The sequence below is a fragment of the Callospermophilus lateralis genome, chromosome 15 (assembly GCF_048772815.1).
Source record: "Callospermophilus lateralis isolate mCalLat2 chromosome 15, mCalLat2.hap1, whole genome shotgun sequence".
NCBI classification, from domain to species: Eukaryota; Metazoa; Chordata; class Mammalia; order Rodentia; family Sciuridae; genus Callospermophilus; species Callospermophilus lateralis.
Window position 1 is genome coordinate 48,448,417 of NC_135319.1, and position 12,385 is coordinate 48,460,801.

The 12,385-nt window shown below is 43.7% G+C and overlaps 1 protein-coding gene across 2 annotated transcripts in view; it reads right to left on the reverse strand.

Moving 5' to 3' along the window:
• Kcnma1 (potassium calcium-activated channel subfamily M alpha 1) overlaps positions 1-12,385 on the reverse strand; it is a 702,402-nt gene that overhangs the window by 207,821 nt on the left and 482,196 nt on the right. For both annotated transcript variants that reach the window (XM_076834841.1, XM_076834840.1), the window contains exons 8-9: positions 11,731-11,901; positions 10,018-10,109 (exon numbers count right to left, since the gene is read on the reverse strand). In XM_076834841.1, the coding sequence (XP_076690956.1) occupies positions 10,018-10,109; positions 11,731-11,901 (263 nt within the window). The remainder of the gene's footprint in view (positions 1-10,017; positions 10,110-11,730; positions 11,902-12,385) is intronic.

Consider the following 12,385-nt stretch of genomic DNA (forward strand, 5'->3'; position numbering starts at 1 on the left):
CCAGGCCCCCAAAAAGCAAAAGAGCAAGGACTGAAGCAAATCCGACAACCATCAGATTCTGCAAGGGTGGGAAGGTCTTAGATCTCTCCTGAGCAGAGCCTAGCTCTAAGAAGACAATGTAAAATGCACAGCTCTGGGCTGTTTATTTTTAAAGATACTATATCCATTTTTACTGGAACAAGTATAAAGAACTTAAAAAACCCATAGCTATCCTGTCACAATAAATCATACAGAGTAAATTGAAAATCCTATACAGCTTTCTCTGAATACATTGTGCTCACTTTGTCAAAGAGGTAGATGAAATGTGGCATATATTGATCTAGATGTCTCTGTAAAACTATAATATTTATATCAAATACATATGCTAGGCTCTCTTCTGTCTTTCTGCTGAGGCTTGTAATCAGGCTCTCACCATCCCACCTCTCCCCAGTGCCTCCCACCCGTGGTAGCCCCTGGCACGGGGGCGGGGGGGGGGGTTGAGATGAATTTTAAGCAGTGCTTGGCAAAGGGAATGAACATTTTATCAAAAAAGAAGCTGGATGGTTAGAGACTCAACAACCCACGCCACACTGTGATCAGCACAAAAGGTGCCTATTCTCCCTCTTAGATTGAACTTGAACTTCACAGTGTGTGCAACTTTCTGACTCTCATCTGAGCTGGGCTGCATTCTGTCTCACCTGGTAGTGTTTTCTTGGCCTTCTGTCATGTGATTTGGTTCATGTTCTTCACAGTCACTATTCTACAGCCTGGTTTTGTTCTTAAGGCTCATTATCCCCCTGTAGAAAAGGAAGAGGCTAACCCAACTCCTACCTTCCCACTTCCTCCTTTACTGACAGCCTGTCCCCAAGAGGCTGACTTCCATGTGGGGGAGGTTGCCACCAGCAGGCTGCGTCAGTCTCATCCTGTCAAACCACCCCGGGTCCTTGTCAGGGCCCCTCAGATTTGCTGGATTTTCAAGTCCTCTTTGTTGTCCGATGGGCTGGTTGGCAGAGTTAGCTTTGCCTGGACACCCTAGGCAGAAACTAAGCAATTGGTAATTGCTAGAACCACTGGCTGATTCAACCATCTCCAATCGACTCCCCTGCTTCAAGTTTGTGAGGCAGCTGTATATGAAGTGAAAAAGAAAACAATCGAGAGTATCATGTCTGTAACCCTAACCCTCACTATAACCATGTCCTGTTAAAAGAAAGAAAGAGGAAAAAAAAAAAAAAAAACAAAACAAGGCGTTTCAGTGATAAGATAATTTCCTACCCTTGGCCACATCTAGTACTTTGCTAATCACAAAGGAAGGAAATGCATTCTCCCTCCTAGTGAGGAAGAGAATAAAGTAATCATCTTATCCAGCTGTCAGCAGAGCTATTCTGGAGGAAGCAGGCTGTTTTTTTGTTTCCCGAGATGGGGGGCAGAAGGCAGAGCAAATAGACCCCAACAGTGAAACAAAGGCACCTCTGTAAATAGAGCCCAAGGTCAGGGAGAAGACTACTGGTAGACCCAGCAGAGATCCCAAACACTCTTCACAAAAGTGACCAATTCTATTATATGCAGACAGTCAGGACCTAAGCCACGCTAGAGGATCTGCGTGTGCACATTCACCATCCCAGATACCAATCAGACCCCAACAAATAGATCATGCACATCATTATAGTCAGTCCAATAGACATAATTGTCAGGTCATAAGTGAGGAAAGATCACACATCTTTTTAGCTTATGAACTACATAGAGTCTCAGTGCAAGTCTTAATAAGTTCTGGGAACCTCTATGTAGGGGATGTTGGCTGTTTTATTTGTCTGGCATACATCCTCCACTCTGTCATTGGGCCCTCACTTTTAATTGCAAATAGAGTTGTGACGTCTTATTGCGATTTCATGAATGCCTTCCATGCCCATGCAAGGCCAATCGGTACTTTTAAATCTTGCAAGGAGTGAAGCTGTGAGAGTCCAATCATCCTAATGGCAAAATCCTGTCATGACTACCCACAAGATTTGGCTTCCTGGATCTCAGAGATGCGTCTCTGAATCTTTTTTGAACCTTCTGGGATCTTTCTCTTCAGTTTTGCTTCAGATTCTGTAAGGTACTCTACCCTTGAAACAATAATTTTGTTTTGTGCTGAAATTGACAAAAATAAGTTTCCATAGCCTACCATCAAAAAAACCATAAGTGGTAGATTTGTTTACCTCTGCTTTTGTTTCTCATTTAATTCACACAATGACCAGTAGGCAAGTATCATCACTACCATTTTGGTTTCTTCTCATTTCCTTTCTTTCTCCCAGGAAGAGGAACAAGACAACCTTCATAAGTGAGCAATCCCATCAGTACTGAACTCTCACAAATTGCACTGGTTCTTTCTTGGGTCACTCCCCACACCCTCAACCCTCTGCATTTTATTAATGCCATTACTTTGGGTTTGGTCCTTGAACATTTTTTAATGAGCCAGGTTACCCCTGACCTGACTCTTTCAATCCTATTGAAATTGTCTTGGTATTCTCTTATTTCAGAGAAACTGGTTTAGTGAATGGCACTTTCCTTCTTTCAGATCAAAGCAGATTATCCACTTGATGATGCTGTAACTGAACAAGCAAGGACTGGGAGATGAGAAGACAAGGCAGACAAAGGTCAACCTTAACCTTAGGGAATGAAGGTGGAATAAAGGGGAATGAGTCCAAGCAAAGAAGGTGTTATCACTTCATCTGTGGAGAAGGTTTTAATTTGCAAAGGGAGCCCCCCCACTTCTCTGCCCACACCCCTGAAAAGTCACTCATCATGGCTCTAGAACACTGCTGTTGGGGTTGACCCTCACATAGTGATGCATCTTTCCCTCATTCTCCAGCCATATCCAAGGGATTGGCTCAGCTAGCAAAAACTGTCATTCACTCTGAGTAGACCCAACATACATACAGAGAATCCCCAACTTAAGATGAGTCCACTTGCAATTTTTCAACTTGACAGTAATGCAGAAGTGTACCCATATAAACACTCTGCAGTCCCCTTTCACTATAGCATTAAAAAAATTGCATGACATGTTGAATATTTCATTCTAAAAAAGGCTTCGTGTTGGATGATTTTGGCCAACTGCAGCCTTATGTAAGTGTTCTGAGCATACTTAAGGTGGGTTGGGCTGAGCTATGATGTTCAGTAGGTTAAGTGCATTAAATGTATTTTGACCTGTAATATTTTCATTTTATAATGGGTTTATCAGGATGAAACCTCATCAAAAGTTCAGGAACATCTGTACTTTCCCCTGTATGAGCAGAATTCCAACACTTGTTACACACAAGAGCCACAGGCTTGGAGGCTTGCTGGGACATGGCACGCCCTAGCAAGATAATTGTGGAGTATGGAAAGAAGCAATCGTCAGGGTAGCCCCAGCAGCTCTTCAACTCTCCCAAATCTCCCTGCACCCCTCCTCTCCTGGGTCCTTCATTAGAGCCATAGGTTTTCAGTGCACACAGGCAATCTGCTGTTAACTCTTCCCTAAACTGCTCCGGTGGGCACATTCAGCCATGTGAATTATCACATGCTTTTAGGAGTATTCCCTATAATGGGCTTCCTGCTTTCATGATTATTTCACACCTTCGTGATTTTATTGAACAAAATTCCTGCCAAAAGAGCATTTCACTGTGATGGTGCTCTTACACAATTGAGCTTCTGTTTAGCTGTCACTGGTTCCTTGGGTGGTTCTGATTGGTCAAGGTCTCAGATAAGCTCCAAGAGAGAATGCATCACATTCTCTTGCTCATCCTTTCAACAACAGAGACAGGCACAGTACCTGGCACATGGTAGGAGTTCAAATGGGGGTTTTACTGAATCTGTTCTAGATGTTAGCTGGCAATATGTCTATGGGGTTGCCATCGGTCAACTAAGGCTATAAAACCTCTCAGAGATGGGCATGCATTTATCTCTGAACTGCCTGCACATCTCCCTGTTGAAAGGTATTGGGGCAGGGGGTGATGGAGATTATTTTCACTAACAATCAGTACCCATATTCAGAACAGTCTTTACAGCTCTAGGGGTGAGAGTAGGGCACTGTCATGCAACACCAACCCCAGACTGGGAGACTCAACCCTGACGGCAACAGACAGATTTCCGTGACTCTCAGGCTGCATTGGTCTCTATACTATTTTAATAAAAAGAGACACTAGACTTGGCCAGTTAGAAAGTTTCCTGATTTATTTTCAGAATTCAATGACAGCAGCCATGGGATGGACCCCAAATCTATGAAGAACTGCTTTGAATAGCTCTGGAAAGACTTTTAACAGAATGAATGACATAGCAGAACTTAGTCTCAGATGGTTACATTTGTTCCTGAGAGGCTACATCTTCCTAGCAAGGAATCACTCAATCAAATATGAGGTTGAGCAGAAAGAATCTTCATGGATTATAATTAGAAAAGTCACAATCAGAGTTCTTTTTTTTTTTTTTTTAATGGAAGAAAGAATACTTGAGAGCAAAAGTCTAGGTTTGAATATGACTTATTTTTTTTTAAAGGTACACAGTTCATCTCCCACCTACACTTCTATTCTTGTTTTCAGAACAATAGCTGGAACATTTTGATAAGTATGTGGAAGGCAAGAGAGACAGCGGGAACACGGAGGGGGGCAGGACTTCATTCCATCAGTATTATCAGGAAATTGATTTAATATGCATCCAAGTCTCTTTTGATAGAGTTTCAAGTTTGAAAGGGGCTGAAGAATCTGAAGCAGATGCCAAGAAAGAAGTGCCACATCCACACCCACAAAGACCCCTCCCGCTAGAAAGGGATACCTGGCACGTCCCATTATGACTCAGTGTCCAATGACAAATGTCTCCTCTCTCTTGCCTCTCAGTGCTGGGTTTCAGGGGTAGGGTCATTTTCCCAAAGTATTAAGGCAATCACATTTTTTTTTCCTTCATTCCCCCAAAGTTTAATGCTAATCAAAGCAGAATGCTTAATCAGTCCAAGATGGCCTGTCAACTCGAATTATCTATTTGTCTTCCTATTTACTGTATCTGTCTGTCTACAGTTCTTCATATCTCTGTGAAGATCAGTTATTGGGGCCTGTGTTTCCTTCTGACTAGAATCGCTACCAGATGATCCTTCCTGGTGATATGTTGATGATTTGCTAATTTATGGCTTTTAAAATTTAGGAATCCAAAGACATTGCCTGGGAGTCACGTGGGCCAGGAGCGCTGAATGGCTTTACTTGACAAGGGATCAAAGATTGTGTAAAATGCAAAGCTTCGGTCACATTTCAACCAGAGCAATGTCTGTGATAGAGGAATCGTAAACGACATCTTATAGGAAACATCCCTCACAAGAGCAGTCCGCCCTCTGCAGCCCTCAGAGAAGTGAGAGTGATGGTTGCCGGAGACACACGTAAACAGGAAAGGAAGGGAGCCCATGGTATCAGCCTGGGTCAGCGCCACATGAATCAGTGGAATCCTATTTCCAGGCGCTGGAGGCCATGTCTTCTCAGAAAGCAGAGATGGAAACAGGACTGCAGGAATACTGTTGCCTCCAGGAAGCAGGAGAGGTTTAATCGAGATAATCTGTGAGGTCAAACTTCCCAACCACTTAGGTGGCCAAATAGCTCAAGAGAGAGAAAGAGAGTTGTGACATTTTTATAGGTTTACAGAAATCCATCCAACCCCCATGCCCAGCATGGACCAATACTCAATAAACATGTGGCATGGATCAACATGAGGCATGACTCATACTAACTCTAAGGCAGGGGTGACCATGCAGGGGTAGACTCAAGGAGTCTTTGTAAAGAGATAATCCATGTCCTGGTTCAGTGGAGCCTTGATGATTCCAAGTCCTTTAAAAATCTGATCTAGAACCACAGCACACAAAACTTGAGTGTGGTGCAGAAAACTGAGTGGGAGTTCACCTTGAACCAGGCCAGCTGGGCAGGGGAAGAATGAACGTGGTTTTCAAGAGGAAGAAAAGATCTGAGTGAGATGAACAGCTCATTTCTTATAAAAGCAAAAACACAGTTCAAATAGGACCCCACCAGGAGACCAGCGAGGATCTGCAGGAGGCTCTCTCATGATAGGTTGGAGTGTACAGCTCAGAGAGATCAGAGCCTGAGAGGAAGTATGGTCACCTCTGCATCTGAAATCTTACATAAAATGGCACTGGATTTGAATATACCTACTGACAGCCTGAGCATCAGGGAGGGTTTTCCTGAATTAGGGTTTGCGGGTGAAAACTATAACTCACTTGAATCAATTGTATGAAAGATAATATGTCATGAGCTTTGTAATGTTTGAATAACCAATAAATAAATAAATAAATAATAAAGAATAATAAGACACCTCAGATCAAATAAAGTGAATTCTAACAAGAAAAAAAAAAAAAACTATTCCTCAAACCAGGATGGGGGTGTGGCAACCTCATCCTGGAGACCCTTCCCCACATTAATTACTCTCTTTCCTGCCCCCCTTTGTGTGCTCCGTGTCTTTATGACTCATTCCTCTCTGTGTGTCCTCTCAGAGTTTGAATACAAAGATCAGTAGAGCCATTTAAACCCATCCCATTCTCTATGTCCCAAACACCTGGCCTAGAACTGCCCCAATTTCTGGGCACTGAAGCCCCATCCTGGTAAACGCAGGCCCCGAGGGCTCCCCAGCTGGACCATCTCTACCCAGCAGGTTATAGCACGTGGATTCCTCTCTGTGGCCAATTATTTTCCATGGCCCTTGGCCATGCGACCTCAGTCCACAACCTTGTCAGTACACATAAACTAACCAGGAGTGGAATGAATCACACTCAGGGAGGAAACCTCTGGGGGAAACTGCAAGGGGCTTGAGGAGGAAAGAGAGTAAGCTGGGGACCCAAGCTTGCTGCCCCTCACCCATTCCTGAGCAGCTTTGACCTCTGGAAGGGAAAGAGGAGAAGGCAAAGCCTTGGGAGGGCTACTCTTCTTAATAAGACTTAACGTCTCAGTCCAAGAGGCTTATTGTCCCCAGTACCCCAAATTTGGAGAAACCACTTGCTTTAGACACTCATCGAATGCTTTGAGGTTGTCACTCAAGTCCCCATTCTTAGGAGCACTAATGTATCATCATAAGATAAATTAGATGCCATCTGACACACATGTGCATGTGCAACCACATCTACAGCTAGACACAGAGGTCCTGTGGGAGGTGATGAAAATGTTGGAGGCCCTTGATCCCACACGGATGGCAAGGATGCTCTAGGGTTGTTGCGTGAAAAGTCACGCAAGTGTGTCCGTGGATAGAGCATACACATTTTTGCATTCGCAAAACCTCAGCGAGCCGCATGCTATTTTAAGAGCCTGAACTCTATCTTTCAACAAAGTTTAGCTGCTTTCCTTTTGCAAATACATTCAATTTTATCTGGAAACTTTTTGACGTTAGAAATAGAACAACTGTAGTTTCTCATTATGTTTGCTGCCAGAATCCATGCTTGGTTGCTCAACTAAAGACCTTACATTGCTAATTACTACCACATGCCCATATCCCAAGCGAAAGAAAACTTATTGATTCTGACAGCCCATTCTCTCAACACTGAATTCCAAATGAAAACTCAAATTTTGGCCAAACATAACATTTCATCAATCTTGTTCTACTGACTGGAAAAACAACATCAAACAAAGGGTGCTAATGGCCCTTTATTACCGTTCCTTTCCCAAGCTTATACTTTCTGATGAAAGATCTAAGTGACCAAAGGGCTTCTTTAAACTACTTAGTAATTAGCTTTTGAACCAGGAAACAATGAGCAAAGTAAAGTGAACAGCCCCGGTGTCCATGACAAGGTGGACTCTCAGTCCAAAGAGGACATTAAAAGCAAAGTGCATTTTCATAATAGGAGAAGGGAGAGAGAGAGGGGGGGGGAGGGAGGGAGGGAGAGAGAGAGAGAAACCAAGCTAAAAGAGGTGATAAAAGATTACAGAGCCAGAACCAAACTGCAGGAAGTCTGTGACCTAAGGTCATCAGCAAGTGGGGGTCTGGGGGGAAACGTCAAGGCAAAAAAGCTGACCAGATCAGACCACAGGCTGGTGAGCAAGCACAGGTCTCAGGGCCTCATCTGGGCCACCCAGCAACAAAAGCTGCCACCAGCCCACCCACCTTGGACCAGGTACACTGTTTTTTTGGAAATAAATAAATAAATAAAACTTCCACCTGGAGTCAGAGTCAAGAAATATTTTCTACACCTAAGCTTCAGAGCAATTGATTTTATTGGCGTCTTCAGGGGCAGTGATAAGGAAATGCTGGCAGAGACAGTGGGAGGGGGAGGCCATAAAAAGGGTCCCAGATCCTCACAGTGCCTTCTGCTTTATTGCCACGGGGTCCACGTCTTAAAGGCAAACAGAATCAGAATCGAGAGGCTGTTTTCCTCTTGGCATGGGATAAATGGCCAAGGGGAATCTCTGGACTTATTTGGCCTTTTGGATCCAACTGATGGCCCAGAAATCAGAACAGCTTGGTTCTAACCTCGTCCAGGCTGTTAAGATAATAGGGGGAGGAGGGACCCATTAGAAGGAAGATGGCGGGATGTCTGCCTCCACGGAGAAGTCGCCAACTGGCCTCCTTTCGCCCACTGTCCTTTGTGCCTTTGAAAGGAAACTGGTGTCCTGTGGGTACTTCAAGAAAATGAGCCCCTTTTTTGTCCACCTCCTCATTTTCTGAACAGAGTACTGGACACCTGAGCTCAGGATGTGTTGGAATCACCGACCAGAGAGAGGAGTCTGCTCCATCCTGTGTGGCTGACTGTCAAGATGGGAGGACGCAACCATGGAGGGGAAAAATTGATGCTTCTGGCCGGACTTTATTTTTCTTAAAAGATCAAAATAAGCTAATAATTGAAAAATAGAGAAGAAAAATAAAAATACGCACACAAAACAGTTCCATGCTAAGAACCTTTCTGGATGGAAATGGCCATGAGCCCTGATAATTTTAGGTATCTTGATCTAGATGCTGGAGCAGCGACTGGTGTATACTGAGGCCCAAATTCCTCAAGCAGCGCATTAAAGATATGCACATTTTACTCCATGTAGATCACGTATATAAATTAAAAACAAAGCAAGTGCCACCCAAAAATCTTTTAAAAAAAAATAAAGGAAGAATGGCTGCTGCTAGTTGAATCTCCCCTCAACAGTCTTCTCTAAAAAGATGCTCTGATAGAAAACCAAGAAAATGAAGTCCTGTCACTTATGTAGAGTAAAACTTCTGGTGGATATTGGACCTGTACATTGACATGGATATTGGTAAGTGACCCAAGCACAAACTGAAGTAGTTCCTAAGAGTCATCAGGAGTATCCAGTAGTGCCCTGACACCATAATGTCATACCCACAAGGAGTCTTAACTGAGTAGTAAGATCTTTGAGGATGAGATGGGGTCTTCCTGCCTGCAGAGGAGAACTGGTTTCCTGGTGGCCATAGGGCCTTTGCAGTAGGCAAGATAACCTGTATCTTGCGTCCCTGATAGAGTTTCATCCCACATTATCACTGCATTAACAAAAAAAAATAATAATAAGATGGCATTGCCAAAGGGGCAGGAACCAGAAATGAATTACATAGCCAGTTCTTGTGACAAATACATGAGCTTGGACTCAGAACAAAAAATAAGACCCTGGTATATATGGTCCCCTTTCGTGATAAATCCACTATGCCTCTTGGCATCTCAGAACAGAAACAAGGCCTTGGGAGTCGGCAGGAGCAAGAAGACACCTGCCTCGGGTAACCTGTGACGTCACACCCCTGCACCTTGCAGGCTTTCCCTCACAGAAGCACCAGGTCGGTTGGGGAGGGGCAGGATTCAAGGTCACAGCCCCAGGGACTCTGGAAAGTCACTCAACCACATCTTCTCTGAAGTCACTGACTTACTTTCTGCCTCCATGTTTGTTAAAAGTCCCGCCGAATTTATTCCGATTCAGGATGAGAGCAGCAATTTCGGGCACGTAGCGGGCAAACATTGCCTACATGCATGAAACAAAGAACAAGAGCCAAAACAAAAAATGGCATGCAGAGAGGATTCTACCGCCGCGGAGCAGCAAAACCTCTTGGCGTACTTACTTTCTTCCACTAACCGCGCTATAGGAGCCCCCGTATTTCTTGCGGTTTCCTATTAACTCTATGATTTCAGGGACGTAGCTGGCAAACATGGCCTGAGGAGAAGAGGGGAGACAGAAGAGAGACTAAAAAGACAGGCCCGAGAAAGGGGGTGACCTCTTCAGAAGGGGGGGTACTGAGATCTGAAAACACAAAAGGGTTTGGCCTGAGAAAGTCTACTCATATGTTGTTGGGTCATAACAAAAAATAAAAGGACAAAAAAGGACAAGATCCTGAAAACACACAGGACTCAACAAACACAAGCCAACCTGCACAACTGGGGCAAGGGGGAGGGAGCAAAAAAGACATCCCAGTCAAGAAAAATACAAAGGAGACAGGAACAGACAAGCTGACAGCTAGCTCCTCTTCCTGAAAAAAAAAGTAGGCAAAGGGGGGTTCGAAGCCGGAACTGAACTCACTCCCACTCGCATGCGCACACGCACAGACGCACAGGCGTTCTTGCAAGACCCTCCCTTTTTTTAATTAAAATTCAAAGGAGAATCGGTGCCCTGAAGAGTGATTAAAGACAAGAAACACCAAAAGGTTTAAAAAGAATAAATTCTGTCATTCAAAACAAAGTCACTAAAAAAGGCAAAAAAAAAAAAAAAAAAGGTAAATTTAGGGAATCACATGAGAGGAAAGGATAGCAAGGAGGAACACAAATCTGCCATGTTTTGTCCAACAAACATACCCCTGTGGCTGGATAAAGGGTGTCCTTATCTATGGGACCTTGGAGAGACTACAGAAATGCCATGCTGATGTACAGACACACACACACACATTGGCATACATTTTTTAAAATGTGTATGCTCTATGCATACAGAGATGTGTGTATGCATCACTTATATACATGTGTGTGCAGTGTACATACATGAAAGCTGCATGTGAAATAAGATTTGAATCACTCACCTCATATTTAGCAAAAGTTAAAACTTAAATCATTAAATTAAATCCACTTTGGAAGACAAATTGCAGCAATCATTAGTGTGTATCAGAGTGCTACCATAAGGAGGTGCTTTACTTCAGAACAGGAGATCATACAGTAAGACTTCCGGATTTATGAATGGGAGGAAAACCATCCCAGGTGTTGCTGCAAGACAGAGCAGGTTATTGACAAAACTGTGCTCTAATTACTGATAATGTGCCCAAGATAATACCAAGCACTCTCCCTTCTCTGATGTGAGTTCCCTTCTTTTTAGGGTAGGCACCAGCCACAGTGTTTGTTGGAAGTTCAGGAAGGAACATAAAGGGGGTATTGGAGCTCCTGAAACCGCAAACTCTCTACAGAGTATCCACAGCATCTATCAGGGTTGGGTGATAGCAACTGTCCTTGCAGACTATCAGCTGTTGAATTCTATTCCTAAGGACAGGTGCACTCACTTATTAACAGTATCCCTTTCTTAAGACAATTAGATTTAGGTTTGCTCCTGGCTAAATGACTATCCCTGGCAAGGCAATGTGCCTGGGTCTGTGGACCAAGCAAAACATAACAAAAAAATTTACAGAGAAGTCATCTTGGTGTTTAGATTAAATCTAAAATCCATTCTGATTATAACACTAAGGCAGTCACTTGGTTCTAACTCAGAAACACAGTATAAAAATACAAAGCCTTAAGGAAGTAGATAATAGAAAATATTAATGACCATAAAAATCAACATCATAATAAAGAGTTTTTACCAGTCCCCCGAGGATGAAGAAGACCATGAAGAGGCGCCCAAGCGTGGTTTTTGCATAAACATCCCCATAACCAACAGTGGACATTGTGACCATGAGTAAGTAGACACATTCCCAGTATGTAAGAGCCTGGTTGTTTTGGAAATTTTCCCATGGGTCCCCTGAATTCTCCACCTGAAGTAAAGGGAAAAGGGAGAAAAAATAAAAACATCACACACACACACACACACACACACACACACACTATATACAATGAACCAGGAAGCCCAAAGCTCTGGCAGGCTGCTGGCTGAAGCTCACTGCCCTCAACAAAGATGTTTGCTTCCCTTGCTGAACTATGTATGTGAGGGCTCAGAACCCTGAGCAGATAGCAGAGAAGACTAGGCGAAGCAATGGAAGATCCCTCCTGTCTGACAAGGGCAGAGAGAAACAGAAACAGAAATAGGCAAAAACATCCTCAGTCCATTTTTCTTCTCATTGTTAAAGGTTTGAAGCCAACTGAAATGGGGCATTGCCTCTGGCCCTGTCATACAGTGCTCTTTTCAAGGGAAGAGCCAGAGAGCCTTTTCCTGACCTTTCCTTGCTAAGCCTCCAAGGACCTGGCTCTCGCTTCCCTGCAGACATAGTAGACCCTCCACAGAGGACGCCTCATCTTATC